General features: G+C 43.6%; 1 protein-coding gene across 8 annotated transcripts in view; it reads right to left on the bottom strand.

Annotated features, from left to right (window-relative positions):
• Positions 1-9599, bottom strand: part of ARID3B (AT-rich interaction domain 3B) — an 88015-nt gene extending 78416 nt beyond the window's left edge. For 6 of the 8 annotated variants that reach the window (XM_047794817.1, XM_047794816.1, XM_047794819.1 and 3 more), the window contains exons 1-2: positions 9452-9559; positions 6278-6921 (exon numbers count right to left, since the gene is read on the bottom strand). In XM_047794817.1, the coding sequence (XP_047650773.1) occupies positions 6278-6844 (567 nt within the window). In that variant the 5' untranslated portion in view covers positions 6845-6921; positions 9452-9559. Of the gene's footprint in view, positions 1-6277; positions 6922-9451 lie in introns of those variants that run through there. The other 2 variants (XM_047794814.1, XM_047794822.1) reach the window with 2 other exon arrangements.
• Positions 9600-16364: the final 6765 nt, after the last annotated feature.

The raw sequence follows: 16364 nt of genomic DNA on the forward strand, positions 1-16364 counted from the left end.
AGTGGCACGGTTCTAGATACTTAGATGGGAGAAATGATAAGACTTGGTAATAGAGTGGATATCATCAGAGGGAACGACAAAGTAGGAGGTATGAAAGATAGGCAGCTCAATGGTTTCTGACGTGAATGACCAAGTGGACAGAAATACCCTTTACAGAGGAGGAAATTAAAGGAGGAAATAATGGTGGAGGAGTAGGTTGGAAATTCAGAGTTTTATATATATATATATATATTTTTTTTTTAAAGAAGATGCTGTTTATTTATTTATTTATTTATTTTTGTCTTTTTGCTATTTCTTGGGCCGCTCCCACGGTATATGGAGGTTCCCAGGCTAGGGGTCCAATCGGAGCTGTAGCTGCCGGCCTACGCCAGAGCCACAGCAACGTGCGATCCGAGCCGAGTCTGCAACCTACACCACAGCTCACGGCAACGCCGGATCATTAACCCACTGAGCAAGGCCAGGGACCGAACCCGCAACCTCATGGTTCCTAGTCGGATTCGTTAACCACTGCGCCACGACGGGAACTCCCAGAGTTATATGTATTAAACTTGAGGTCCCCGTAAAACATCTAAATGGAAATGTCAAGAAGGTAGTTGGGAATATATTCGTGGAACTCAGAATGGAAATATGGGCTCAAACAATATACTCCGGAGTCAAGAGTTTGAGGATGGTATTTAACACCATGAGAGTGAAAGCAGTTGCCCAGGGGTGGCATATAGGGAAAAGGGTTAAAATGGAGCCCTAAGGTTAAACTTGAGAGTTCCAGAGGTTAGACAAAGAGAAAGATTAAAGAAAACAAGCCAATGGAGGGGCTATAGAAAGCAAAACAGAGAATGTTTCAAGGAGAGGAGTCTACTGAATTTGGTACTGCTAAGAAATCTGCTGAGAAACCACATGAGGTGAGGGCAAGTGGGGCTCAGTAGCATGATGATCACTGGGAAGCCTCACCAAGAGGAACTTCAGGGATGCAGAAGACACAGCGTCTAGAATGAAGGGTGTTCAAGTGTGTATAGAAGGTGACAGAGTGGAGGGAGGTAAGGAGTGCCAACAATTCCTCTGAGAAGCTTTGCTGTGGGAAGTGGGGGGTAGTTAGGATGACAGAACAAATTGGAAAGAGATAGTGCAGTCAAGGGAAAGGTTTTAAAAAGTAACTTCTCATTTCCTTGTAGCAATTGAATCAGGCAGATTTGCTGATTAAGGGAGTTTTGTTTTGTTTTGTTTTAATTTGGGAGACAGTAGAACATTTACTACTAGATGAGTGTGAATATGGAAGAAACTTCAGAAATGAGTCCAGAGTCAGGGAAGTTAATTAACTGATAGAGCAAGTCCCTGAAATTAGGAGGGGATGGGACACACATGAAGGGGATTAGTCTTTGTTAATAAGATAAAGACCCAAGTTAGGTCACTGACCATGTATTTACAAGAAGTCAATATAAACGAAGCATACTTTTACCTAAAGAATATATATATATATATATTTGGTCTTTTTAGGGCTGCACTTGCAGCATATGAAAATTCCCAGGCTAGGGGTCTAATCAGAGCTGTAGCTGCCAGCCTACATCAGAGCCACAGCAATGTGGGATCTGAGCCACGTCTGCACCCTACACCACAGCTCAGCGTAACGCCGGATCCTTAACCCACTGAGCAAGGCCAGGGATCGAACCCACAACCTCATGGTTCCTAGTCAGATTTGTTAATCACTGAGCCACGATGGGAACTCCCAATATCTGTATTTTAATATTGAAAGAAGCAGCTTCAAAAGTGCAATGGTTTTAGCTCACATAATCTTAAAATGTTTCAGGGAACCCTAGAATACTAGTTTTGGTCACAGCTCCAGAAAACTTCAAAAGGGGTTGTTTTGGAGCACTAAAATTTACGGAACATCTTACCGTACAGAAGTAGTAAAAACTGAAAAATTATAGCTTCAAAAATTATTTAGGTGCTTATGACAATGAGACCTAACCTCTGCATCATGGTATAAATTTTACAAAGATCTTTCACATTCATATTCTTCTATTTTTGTAATATCTTTAAAAAATTGCTCCCTGAGGATGGCAACAGAGGATTATCACTCTCTGGGAGAGACATATGCTGAGTATTCATGCCTGAACATTTTGGGGTTAATGTCTAGAAGGGTGACTGGGCTCTCTCACAAATCACCATCAACATCTCAGACATCATGGAATGCTGGGCTGGAAGAACCTGATAGAGCCAAATGAGAGTGCAAGTTCTAGGTCCCAATCCTCTGCCAAGTAATGGGCAGTCTGCTCACCTAGATGATAACGGGGTGAACAAACAAACTCAACACAGATACTGAAAACAGAAGTGAAGAAAATTCAAGGTTGCCAAACACCCCAGTTACCAAGAGCATACATAACACAAAGGAAGAGTGTGGGGCAGTGTCTGATGAAAGCACAGTAATACGTTCTCTTTCCAATTACACAACCTAAAGCAGGGTCTGTCAACTTTGACACTACTAACATTTTGGACCAGATAATTCTTTGTTGTGTCCTGCGCATTGCAGGATGTTTAGTAGTATCTCTGGCCTCTACCCACTCTATGCCAGTAGCACCTCTCCACCTGCCCCAGTCATGACAACTAAACATGACTCCCAACATTGCCAAACAACCCATGGGAGCAGGAGGGGGTGGGGAGATTGACTCCTATTGAGAGCCATGGATCTAGATCCATTCCACTATGAATAAAGAAGCTAAAGGAATGCAAAGTAGACCTACAAAGCAAGTGGAGAAAGCTTATCAATCGATCTTATTTATTTTCATTTAACAGTTTGCACAATCTTTACTAAAAGCATCACATGTTCCAAAGACATGCAGTATGTACCCAGAAAACTAAGTCTAGCCCAAGAGACTACATCTTATTATTTAGAGGGACTCTTGGTAATGGATTCGGGAGACCAATCAGTCAACTTTTCTCCTTCCCACACTCAGTAATCCAAGTGACCGCTGAAGGATATAGAATAGTGTGTTAGACACACACTCTCCGGCTCCCATATGCTGGTCAAGCCATCATTAATTGCCCTATTCTATGGGAAGGAGTCTCTGCCCTTCTGGAAACCTAGCTCCACTAACGGGCTCAAGATGACAAAGCCTGTGTTGCCTGAAATGCCCTCTTCCCAGGAGGACAGAAGATCACCCCTAATGGATCAGCAACACCCCCTAATTGGTTGTATGTTGACAGGGTTCTACTAATCGCCTTTGAGAGAAGGGACACTCGGCTCTGTTGTCTTGTTTTACAATTATTTACTTTGCCCATCGAAATCTGATGGATTTTAGACACTTGGCTCATCTTCCCATTGCTCTAGTGTCAGAGTCTACCATATTTTCTAACAACCCAGGCCTTGAAAAGCAAATATTTTCGAAGACTTTCTTCAAGGAGAAAACATGAAACAATCTTGATTTCACATGTTCTAAGAAAGAGATTTCAGAAACAAAAGATAATCTGTGAATGCTTAAACCTCAAATTTTGCTTTTCAGTTGGCAGATGCCTACTGTGGCCCCCAGTGTTACCGTCAAATCTTGCAAAGTACTTTTGAGTGTTCCTATTGATTTACTAGGCTATGTTGGCTATGCTGTAGCCAAAATCAACTTTATTTTGGTGTATGTATATCGGAAGTAAAACTGTTTCAAAACATTTGCAGCATAGCTCAGACTGGGTAGTTGGGCTTTACCTGACTTGGGGACAGAGTAAAATTGTTGCAACCCAAGACTCAATCCCCCTTGAAGTTCCCACACTGCCTCTACTAAAACCTAAATGGTCAACCCTTTGAAGGAGAAGTATGCCTTAGCCCTGGAGCATAGGCCTGGCTCAAAGAAGCCTCCATAAAAGTCTGTTGTGTAAAACAAAAAAATGGACACTGTCACACATTAATAAGATGATTTTGTGTCAACCGTAAAAGATCTTTGTTAACTGTTGTTGGAGGAATGGATACTCTCTGCTCTGTAGAAGTTAACTGCGTAAGAAACAAAAGACTCTGAATAATAATAAGAATCCTTAAAAAAAGCTAGTCTCATAGTGTGCAAAGGTTTCTCTAGGTTTTCCCCAAGAATGTTTTTTTTTTTTAGTCCTTCCTCCAAAGCACAACCAAAAAGTTTTTAAAATCCCCAAGCACATTATTTACCACTTTTAGAAGCAGGATTAGACAAAGGAGGAGGGCACAGACCAAATCAGTTTTGAAGTATTAAATTCAAAGGGAAAAAAGGAAGTACACATGTAAGGTTTAGAATCATTGTCGCCCAGTGACCGCCCCCCCCCCCCCCGCCCCACAGTTCTTGATCTCCAAACCCTAGTGGAAGGTAAATGTATGGTGTGAGATTAGGCCTCAGCTACGCTGGCATTTAAAAACATTTGGCAGGTGCTCTGCCAGGCAGTCTATAATTAGTGAATGTGCTTCGGAAACAAAATGATCTCAAAGGGTTTCAGAAGCCAAAGCCTGCCTCCAGAGCACTGAGCTGTGTAGCCACAGGGCTGATGCTGTCTAGAACCAGCGCTGGGTGCCTGCCACGGTGCACACGTGTGTGCACGCACATGCCACTTCTGCAGAGTGTCTTTTTTCAAAGCTCTAATGGCTTGACCTCAACACCTGCTACACTTCCTGAAGACAGACAGGCTCTGGAGCTCCACTTGTTCCTCGCACGAGGCTGTACTTTCTAGGAACGACCGCACACACGCAGAGGCTGGCCAGCTGCCAAGGCGGGGGCAGCCCAGCCGCCTCAGGCCTGAACTTTCCCAGTGCTGTCAGGGCGGGATCCTGCTAGGAGCTGACTCAGCGGCCGGCATGGAACTCTGCCAACCACACAGCAGTGCGGGGGCTGCCTGCAAGTCACAGATGTTTTGCTAAACCAAAGCAATCAGCCGGGAGGCGGGTCTGGGCTGGCCGCCAGGCTGCTGCTGTCGGGGAAGTTGGGATTCTCTGATCCTAGTCCGAGCCCTGCCACTAACTCCCCAGTGATCTGAGGGAAAACCTCTGCGCATCTCAGCATCTCCCCTGCTTCTGAGCATGTCTGTATAGATGCAGCAGAGGATGGCACTGTTTGCAAAAAAGAGCACCTGGAGTCCTATCACCCACTCCATGCTAACCCTGTTAATCCTCACAGCATCCTTGGAGGTACAATTCATTATTTTTATTTCACAGAAGGCTCAAAGGAATTAAAAGCCCTACTAAAAGATCACAAGGGTAACAGAAGAGATGGGATCTGAACTCCACTTGGCTGGCTCTTGAATCTACTGCAAACATTGCTACTGTAAAACTCAGATCAACTGCCCAGGCAGGGCTCTTTGATACAAAGATGCTCATTTTTCAGCTTGCAAAGGATCTTTCTCATATAACTTCTTGGTTGCTCTGTGTAAACCCACAACTCTTCACAACTGATTTCTAAACAGCACCACTGGACCACATGAAGAATATGTGCTTATATGGGGAGTACCAAATATTAGCAGCTTTATCATGAATTCCCTGTCTAAGCACCAACAACTCTCACTTAACCCAGAAGAACTTATCATCACTCCCAATCTTTGGGTGAAGAAAGCTGCATGGCAAGTCAGAAAGACAAGAAGATTAGAAGGCAAAGGCTTGATTGAGAGCACAGATTCCTTAGGCCCTACCTACTGAGATAATTCATTAGGAACCTGGAATCTGTATTTCTTAAAACTCCCTGGATGACGGATGCTCCGCCACATTTGGGAATCACTGAAGCTTGCCTTAGTTAAAGGGAATTTTGAGGTTTACCTTTCCCTGTTTCAAAGAAGGTGATATAAGGCTGAAATGAAATCATGTCTAAAGGGCTGTTTGCTGGAAAATATACACAATGCAAAAGCTTCTCCTCAGCTATGTTCAGCAGCAAAACAACAAAACTATCCTTAAAGAGCATGATCCTGGATTAGGCTGGAGCTAAGACACTTAGGCAAGATAGTTCTGTTACCACAGTATTAGAAAAACTGAAATTAGAGTCACACATCTCATTCTTAGATATCTCTCATAACACACTGTTGCAACCTCATTCTTCCAAAAAAAAAAGGCTGGAGCTGACATTCTTTCACATTAAACTTGCAATGATCCAAATTAGAAGTTTAGAAGTAACTCACACATTTCACTGCTCTAATCAAGAAAACAACTATGAGGAAAAAACTTTATCCATGTCTAGGCTGCTGGTCACTGAAGTAGGCTGACAAGGCACAGACTCTGGACCTGGCAGTCCAGTACCCCTCCCTGGCTAGCCTTTCATGAGAACAAATAACCCCCAACACCAGAAAGACTGACCTGCTTGAGCTGCTCATCCAGATTCCAGCCTGGCTGCCCCGTTGTGGAGACTGAAGCTGAGGCCTTAGAAGCATCTTTGGTATGGTCTTCTTTAGCTTGCTGTCCATGTGGTGGGAGCCCTTGTGCTGGCAGCAGACCAGATACAGGTGCTGCCCTGGGGTCTTGGCGAGTCACCTTCTGTACATGAAAATATTTTGAAGCAGTCTGGGCCTCTTTCTCAGTGACCTCTGCAACTTCATCATCCCCATCCTCATCTTCCAAACCTCCTTCCTCTTCCTCAGGCTCTGAGTTCACTTTGCTCCGCTCAAAAACTCGGGCCACTGCCGGTGGAACTCTGGCTAAAGGACCCAGGGCAGGGCTGCCAGAAGGCCTCCCAGGTGTGGCAGAAAGGTGAGTCTGCTGTGTGACCAGCTTCTGGGCATATAAGAACGGGGCTTCTCTCATCTGCTGTCCCTGCTTCTCTCTGGCATCCATCTGCAGAGGAGCCAGGTGTGGTGGCTGTGGTGGCGGCGGCGGCGGCTGCTGCTGCTGCTGCTGCTGCTTCTGCTGAGGCTGCAGTGGCTCCATGACTGCCTCAAGCTTCACCCACTGATTGGCATGGCTCTGAACCTGGGCACAGCCCAGGAGGCACACTGGGTCTATACCTTTAAGTGATTCATAGAAACCACAAAGGAGGGAAAAAAAGGGGAGGAAAAAAACTACATAAAACAGGTATAAGAATGTTTTCTTTTCTCCAGTAAAGGGCGTGACTTCTGAACATTAAATATATGCCCTTAAACCTGAGTTTTAAGTTGAGTGAGTGGTGGGAGTTGGGGGGTGGGTGGTAGGTGGATAAAGAAAAGTGTGAAGAAGAGGAACAGGATTTAAGAGGAGAAATATGGGATGAATCTCAGTAGTGGTAGACTACTGTGGGTTTGAAATGAAGTAAATCCAGATGACATCAAGTCTGCAAACATCTGTGTTCTGATCTCTCCCTCAACATTATCAAACATTAATCTGTTTATTACTGCAAAAGCAACTGGGTTTGCACTGTACAGAGGTTTTAAGTATGAAAACCACAATAAAAAAGGGAAAGAAGGGCCTGCCTATAAGAGAGAGAATATTGCTTATGTTCCCAGGCCCATCAAAGAAAGATAGTGCCACCTAAGCAGACACACAGCTATCAGGCACATGAAAGATTTCTCTTGCAGAAAAGCAAAACCTAGTAAACTGCTCTTGGGTTTAAACTTTTCCCAGATCAAATCGCCAGCCTGCTTTTTGAGTGGGCTGAGTGAGCCATGCTAACTGGACATTACAGACTCAAAAAGAATCCAATTTCAACAACATGAGAGAAAGAAACAGGCAAGGAGGCAAGAGTTTCAAATTGCAATCATCATTCAAAAACAAATGGGGGGGTAATTCCTCTGGAGATTTTTAAGTTAATTAATTGGAAACAGGTATCAATACTGTCTAAACAAAACAATGCTTCTTTTTTATAAACAGCCTAGTAAACAGATCTTTTCACCTTCCCCTTTCTTTCTGATTCACTTCTATGACAAATACAAAAAGAAATGGCTTTCAGGCCAAAAGTATTCTGGGGGCAGGTTTATCAGCATTCTTACCAATCAGTCTCCAAACACACACCCCTTTCACACCCTCTCCTCCTCTAACCACCGCCCCCCCCTTCCTTTCCTTGGTTCCAGGCCCCCACCTGCAACAAACCTCACTTGAGTTATGTTTCCTCAGCAAGGCTCCATAACTGAATGGATTACTATGCATGGGCATACTTTAGATGAACAGGATTTGCAACATGGCATACAATGTTGTCATCACATGAAAGAAGAAGCTGCACTGCACAGGTTGGGACTTGATATTTGCACTGTTCCACTGTATTAGGATTGGGTAGAAAGATTTTTAAAAAGCAGCTAAACGTATTAGCATCTTCAAAAATTCATGAGGAAGTAATCACACCCCTAAGCAATAAAAACTGCTTGGATTTATGATTTCTTAAAATGGGCTAGAAAAAAAAAGGTACAACTTTTAAAGTTAGGCAAAGTAGAAATTTTAAAATTCTCACTTTCTGCTTATCTTAGGAGCACCACTTTTGCCTTTTGCAATCTGTGAGAGATTCAAATTCCAATTTGCTTCTGTCTTTACTTCCTCTCCTGGCACTTTAGAAAGTGTGAGTTATGCCTGAAGCAATACTTCGTTCTGCTATAGCCCTTTTTATAGTGTAACAAAGCATGAAAAGATTTACACCCGCATTAAATCCAGCTGCCAAAAATGTTCATTTAAAATAAAAATAACTTGCATCAAAGAAAAGTAAACAAACGAATAAAACAAAGAATTCAGTGGTCATTTTAATTCTCCTAGTAACATTAGGCAATCAATCACAAGTGGGGTAATTTTTCAACCAAGTCCTGCCGTCATTGAACAACTGCTTCTCATCTTATGGCACCATCTTCCCTGCATGCTGTCCCCAGCAGAGGGGGAGGTGTCTCACAGCCTCTTTAGTAAGACTGAGATGACTCAGTTCTACAATTCGATACACACACCCTCCCCCAAAGAGCCCATCTTCCCCTTATCCCTAAGTAGCTAGTTGATTCAAACAACAATACTACCTGCCTACTTTTAGAAAAGTTATGTCTCAGAAATATAAACCACTCTATCCCTTCAGACGTCCCCCTCTCCCATTTCCCCTAAAGTTCCCGGACCTCCAGGTCCGGCGCAATGGACTGCTTACAGCTTTGAACCCAGCCTTGCCCACCATTCCTTTTACCTTTGCTGCCAGATTCCTCTGGCCTCAGCTCCCTTTAAGCCCCACACCTCCCCACATCCCAGCCATTCTTCATAGCCCCCCAACCCAACCCTATCACTTTTACCTCTACCAAGACCTCCCAGCCAATCCGCCGGCTATGCTTAGATCGCTCCAACCCCATCTATTCTTACCCTCTCAGTTCCCGGGGGCCCCTTACTCATCCCATCCCTTTATCTCAAATCACCCTAATGGGCGAGGGCGCCTCCAGGCTCCTCCCAGCGTTCTCACTTTTCCTCCGCGGCCCCCGCGCTCCGCCTGCCCGCGCCTTCACGTTTTCCCTCTACACACCTGCCTTTCCTCCTACCCCTCTGTCTCCTCCACCTGCCACAACCCCCGCTCCCGCCGAGGCTGAAGGAGCCGAGCCCGGAGCCGCTTACCTGTGCCAGGCGCTCCGGGTCAGCCGTCGTTGGAGGAGGCGGCCACTCAGGCCCCGGCTCGGCAGCTGGGTTTCGTACTTCTCCGCAGCCGGCGGCCACAGCCGGGGCGGGGCCCGCACCGGAAGCGGGACCGCTGGGCCGGACTGCCGGGCCGGGAAGGGGCGAGGCCACAGGGATGGGGCGGGACCTGAGGCCGGAAGCAGCCAAAAAGGGAACAATGGGCGGGTCGGGCGGAAGTGACTTCTAGGGACAGCCCCGCCCTACTGAATCGTGGGCGGAAGCGAGTTGAAGCTGGCGGAAGCTTCTGCCAATGGGAAAGCGGAGACAAGTAGGAGTTCCGGCGTCAGCACTTTCGCGGGGAGTTGAAATCAGCTGGGGTGCCTAGTCTTTTTTGAGCGTTTTCTGATTGTGGAAGGTGATGTAGTGCGGGCGGTAGGTAGGGTAAATAAAGGACAAGGACTGTCAGGATGTTCTTCTGCTTCAGTCCCTTCCCCAATCTCCCACTTTCAAACTGGTCTTCTGAGATTCCCGCTTCCGGATCTGCTTTTCTCCGAACTTCACTGGACTGAGACCTGGCTGTCCCGTAAGGATGCTGCATCCTCTCACATGGGTTAGTATTTTCATTTCCTGGGTTCCAAAAGTGGGGGACAAATGCTGCCACCTTTTGTAAAAACCCTTGTTTCTCTGAAGCTTAGTCTTTTTGTGAATCATACAAATTAGATTAAAAAAATTTTTTTTTGGAGTTCCCTGTTGTGGCTTAGCAGGTTAAGAACCCAACTAGTATCCATGAGGATGCCTGTGCAATCCCTGGCCTCTCTCAGTGGGTTGAGGATCCCACGTTGTCATGAGCTGTGGTGTACACAGGCCAGCAGCTGCAGCTCTGATTCCACCCCTAGCCTGGGAACTTCCTCCATATGCTGCAAGTGCTGCACTAAAAAGAAAAAAAGTGTTTGTTGTTTTTTTTAATGTTTTTGGTTGCATTCGCAGAATTTGGAAGTTCCCTGGGCAAGATATCAAACTTGTGCCATGGCAGTGACTTGAGCCATAGCAGTGACAACACAGGATCCTTAACCTGCTGATCAACCGGGGAACGCCTAGACTTAATTTTTTCATTTTATTATTTTTTAATTGAAGTACAGTTAATTTACAATGTTGTATTAGTTTCAGATGTACAGCACAGTGACTCAGTTACGTGTATATGTATGTTTTCTTTTTCAGATTCTTTTCCTTTATAGGTTTTTATGAAAGAGTTTGTATGGTTCCCTGTGCTATACAGTAGGCCCTTGTTGGTTATCTATTTTATTTATAGTAATATGTTATCTGATGCTTACTTCTTAAGACACTCCTCTGTAGAGAGGAGACCATCTGCTAATTTGTTCACCCAGCTCCTTGTCTTACTTTCCTCTAACCATCTTCCATCTTGATCATTTCAGTCAATGTGGACAACCCATTTCACATGCGGGCCTCATCCCTTACATTAGCCCCCCAATCCCAGTCAGAAACCTGGACCTTGTCACCAGAAACCCTATTGCGTCATGAATCAGTACTTCCGACATCCCTCTGTCCAACCACAGCTTGATATTCTTTACCTGGACGGCTCAAGAACTTCATTTACATTGTTTTCACTTTATCAGAACCTTCAGTTCTGATTGAAAGCTTCTACTTAATCCTCACTTTTCACTTCACTCCTTATCCATCTTAGATTCAGCAGTATATCATTACAGTCTCCCTCTTACTTACTCTTAAGCCCACCCCAACACCCCTCTTTTCCCCAACTAAGTCCTCCACCCTGGATGAACTAACATACTTCTCCATATACCTTGTCATAGTAAATTGTCCTGATGAACAAACAGGCATCACTAAATGATTTCAACCTTAAATGAGCTCCGAACAGTGCCTGGAAATTTCATTTTATTTTTCTAGTTAACTTGTTCTCCACTATCTGCAAATCTCTAACCCTATGCTTCCCATACCCCTTCCCCTGATTATCTTACTGTGTAAGTAATAGGAAATGTAGAATACCCTAAAATCTAGAAATCTACATATGTTTCCATCCTGTCCTTTCCTCCTATAATTTACTCAATAAAAAATAGTCATTGAACTCCCACTATATTCCAGATGAGGCACTCATCTAGGTGCTTGTTAAGCAGTGAACAAAAAAAAAATTCCTTGTCTTCAAGGACCTAATATAGGGAGACAGAAAAACATACACATGTATGTTTATGTGTATATATGTGTGTATGAAGAAGAACAAAGCAGGGTAAGAGTTAGACAGTGGTGTCAGGTGACTGCTGTTTTAAATGTTAGTCAGAAAAAAACTCGTTGATAAGAGACACTTAAGCAGAAACTGGAATTGACTTGATGGGGGTGAGCCATGTGGATATCTAGAGAAAATATGTTCCGGGTAGAGATTACAGCAAATTCAAATGGTCTGAGGCAGGACCATGCTTGACATACTATAGAAATAGAAAGATACAAAGTGAGTGAGGGGATAGTGGTTAGAAATGAGATCAGAGAGTTATCCAGGGGCCCATCTACCTGGGACTTAATAGGCCATGGTGACAACTGGATTATTACCACCAAAACCACTGAAGAATTTTAAATACAGAGTGATTTGATCACATTTAAGACTCTGAAAGTTTCATTCTAGGAGTTTGTGGCTCAGTGGTAACAAACCTAAGATTCCTGAGGACGCAGGTTCGATCCCTGGCCTTTCTCAGTGGGTTAAGGATCCGGCATTGCTGTGAACTGCAATGTGGTGTAGGTCGCAGGTGTGGCTTAGATCCTGAGTTGTTCTGGCTATGGTATAGGCCAGTAGCTGTAGCTCTGATTTGACCCCTAGCCTGGGAACTTCCATATGCCACGGGTGTGGCCATAAAAAAAAAAAAAAAAATCCATTCTAGCTGTTGTGCAGAGAATAGGCAGTGAACGTACAGGGGTAAGAGTGGAAGCATTAGCCCTGGCATAAGATGACGGTGGCCTGAACTAGATGACACAGTGGATATGCTAAGAAGTGGTCAGATTTCAGGTGTATTTTGAAAGTAAAGCCACAGGACTTACTAATGGATTATGTATACGTTAGAGATTCAAGGATGATGCCAAGGTTTTTGCCTCAGATAACTGGTAGAACAGTGCTAACATTACCGACCTGGGGAATTCTATCAGAAACTGACCCCAAATGGAATACCACTCAGTAATAAAAAGGAATGAAGTATTAGTAAACCTTCAAACTTGGCATTATAACAACATAACAATAAAGGCATTACGCTGAGTGGAAGGAGCTAGTCTCAAAATGATAGTCTTGAAAATATTAAAACTATAGTGATAGAGAATAAGTCAGTGGTAGCCAGGAGTTAGGGATAGAGTAGTGACTATAAAGGTATAGTTAAAAAGGAGGATTTGGGAGTGAGGGAACTCTTCTGTATCCTGATTGTGGCTATGTAGTTACATGAATCTATACATGTGTTAAAACCCATAGAGATGTACAATAAAAATACAGTCAGTTTTATTGTACGATAATTTTTTAAAACCAAACCTTCCATGCATGCTCAAATTTCCCTTCCCAATTCTCAGGGTTCTCCCTTTAACTCTTGCAACATTGGACCCTTCCATCAGTATTCAAACAAACTCTTGTTTCAACCATCTTTTGCTTTAAAAAACAAAAACAAAAAAACCCCTTCCCTTGACCCCATATTCTGTGACTAAAGCCTTATCTAAAGATTCCTCTTCCTGCCAAATCTTCTAGAATTATTGTCCTCATTGCAGCCCAAGTGATCTTATCTCTCTCTTTAAAACGCTCTATGGCTTCCTGTTACTCTTGGGATCAAGACCTAAATTCCTTCATGTGGCCTGCAGAGACCTAGCCTCTGCCTGCCTCTTTGGTCTTATCTCTGCCTCAGGTGTAGTTGAGGACCCAAGAGGGCAGCCTTACTAGATAACCTAAGTACTTGAAACAGAACACCACCCTCCCTTCATAGTAATGTGTCTTAAACCTGAAGATAGTCACTCATCCTGGTCTGGTTACAAGGACTATCATTTAATCTCTCTTCTTTGGCTTCCTGAGAGTTTGAACAGAAAAGCCACAGTATTTTTTAGCTTCTCCCATTGAGAGGTGGAGTCTGTTTTCTGCATTTTCTGAATCTAGGCTTGGTCATGTGACTTGCTTTGTTCTATGGGATATTAGCAAATTTGATATTAGAAATCTTACAGAGTGCTTACAGTTATGGTTTGCTCTTTCTTGCTACTGAGAACTCTTCCACCACCTTGTGAAAAACTCCTGACTAACCTGATGAATGATTAAAGACATGTGGTCATCTCCCCAACTGACATCCAAGCAACTGCCAGACATGTGAATGCAGACCCTTAGACCAACTAGCCTGCCAACCATCGACGTGTGAGCCAAGCCATTGTAGACCATCTAGGTCTAATAATGCTGGCCCAGTACAGAGGAAGCCCCTCAACAAAGCCACAAATCAGTGAAAAACAATGCTTATTGTTTTAAAGTTAAACCAGGAAGTTTTGAGGTGTTTTGTTTTGCAATAAAAGATAACTGATATCCAAGGCATTTCTTTGCATCTACCAGGCTGGATTTGCTTTGTGTAATTCTTAGAGCTACTGAGCACCTGAAGAAGAGATCCACCTTGCATCATCTTCACATAGCTGGCCTAGGTTACCTTAAGTTCTCCCATCACATTTCTCATAGTTTTCCTTAAATATAATAGGGATGGAATTCCCTGGTGGTGCAGGGGGTTAAGTATCCAATATTGTCATTTCTGTGGCACAGGTTCGATCCCTGGCCTGGGAACTTTTGCATGCTGAGGGTGTGGTCAAAAAAATTAAGTGTTAGTAGGAATAATCTTACATCCTGTCTCTTTTATTTCAACTTGTTCAATAGAGGTGATAATCATTTGCATGGGCATGGTTTTCATTGATTTTATTACTCTTAAAAAAAAGGCTGAGGAGTTCTCTAGTGGTTAGCTTTCACTGCTGTAGCTTGGGTTCAATCCCTGGTCTGGGAACTGAGATCCCACATCAAGCTGCTGCACCCTGTGCTCCCCCCCTCCAAAAAAAAATTTTTTTTTTAAAGTTTGAATTATATAAATAATGGGTATAATTTGTATGTATGTTTTGTCATAAATTTAGTCTTAAATAGCACAGGGCATAAAAACTGAAACAAATAAACAGGTAAATGGCCATATTATAGAATAATGTAACTAGTCATAAATAATGAAAGGAAATGCCTTTATAACTAATGCTAATTATTGATGTAATTGTATCCATCTTAAAGAGAATTTGTGTTTCCACATGAATGGATGTCAATTTGCGAACTCAGGAACATATAAAATATTTTCCCTTTGAAATTAACAGTGATTACATTTTCAACTTGCATTGGCCCCAAATAAGAGATTCTTTCAGGTAAAGCAAGAGGGGACTGTCTTGCAGTTACTATACCTTTTACTGTAATAGAAAATTAAAATGTAACAGATGATTAAGGTTTTTTTTTTGTTCTGAGATCAAGGTATAGCCTCAGGAGGCTAATGCATGTGTAAAGCCTCTGTTGAGTGAGTGGTATTAATGTGTGTAAAGAAAGAATGTGGCAGTCAAGCACGCGGGGGTGGGGGTGGGGCGGGGGGAACGACTGAAGGGAGGTGTATCTAGTCCACATTCCTGAGAAGACCTTGCTGTTATGGAGGTAGAGGTGGATACACCAGTATGTTATCTGCGGCCTAATTGGGCTACTGATGTGTTTCCTAACGGACTGATGTGTTTCCTAATGGACTGTGTTTCCTAAGTCCTTTCACAGAATTTTTTGTACTTTTGTACTTGTTCATATTTGTGTGTTTGTTTACAGCTTCCAGCCACAGCTTGTGGAAGTTCCTGGCCTGAAAGTGAATCCTAGCTGCAGCTGTGGCAACAGCGGATCCTTTAACCCACTGTGCTGGACCAGGAATCGATCCTGCATCTCTGCAGTGAACCAAGCTGCCACAGTCAGGTTCTTAACCCACTGTGTCACAGTGGGAATTCCACCTTGTTCGTATTTTAAATCAGATCGTTGGTATTTAGTGTACACGTCTTGAGTTATACGTCAGCTTTCATCAACCCTAGGGAGCTGCCAGCACCTGGGTATTGAGGCCCAAAACTGAACTTTGAGATTCTTTAAAGTATTGAGGCCTCCTAGAAGTGGGTAGCCAGCCTTCCTCTGCAGGAAGCATCTCTCTTGCCATATTCTCTTTCAATCTACTCTCATTGCAAAAGTCCTTTTCAATCCTGTAACTCTTGGCTCTGCTGACATTTTGATGAACTGGACTCTATTGTTCTTTCTCTCACCTGGGAAGAGAAGAGGTCAGACCTCTAAGGCAAATAAAAAGGCCAATCCCAAAGTGACTCATCTTTGAAAACATGGGGTCATTTCACACTTTTTCACACTTAATTGAAAGCTGTCTTTGCAAAGCTTCACCGAGAGATTTCCGCAGTGGCCTCAGCATTTAGTAGCCCCATAGACTGCCAGAGCAAAAGGGAACGGGAGGCAGTTTAAACCATCTGTCCTAGAATAAGACATCTGGTCTCGGGTCTGTGCCTTTGGTTGGGGCTCTTTGGGAACCATCTGCCTCCCCATCCGACAGAGCTGTTATAAGCCAGGCACTGTCAAGTGTTAGTGAGACTAAGAGGAGAGGGTGCCCAAGCTGAAGTCAGCTTGGTAGTGAGCTTGGTTGTCTGGGAGAATTGTGGGGCTAACCAGTTCCTGTAAACATGTCTATAGACACCCACACATGCCCAGGGGCTTTAAACCATCAAAAGTCTTTTATTTCCAAGTGCCAACACTGGATGTTGAGTTCTTGAGGATAGTAATATACATTTTCTATTGCCAAGGTTGGCCAAGACTCTTGCCCTTTCTGTGTTAAAAGAAAAAAAA

The sequence above is a fragment of the Phacochoerus africanus genome, chromosome 9 (genome assembly GCF_016906955.1).
Source record: "Phacochoerus africanus isolate WHEZ1 chromosome 9, ROS_Pafr_v1, whole genome shotgun sequence".
Taxonomy (NCBI): Eukaryota; Metazoa; Chordata; class Mammalia; order Artiodactyla; family Suidae; genus Phacochoerus; species Phacochoerus africanus.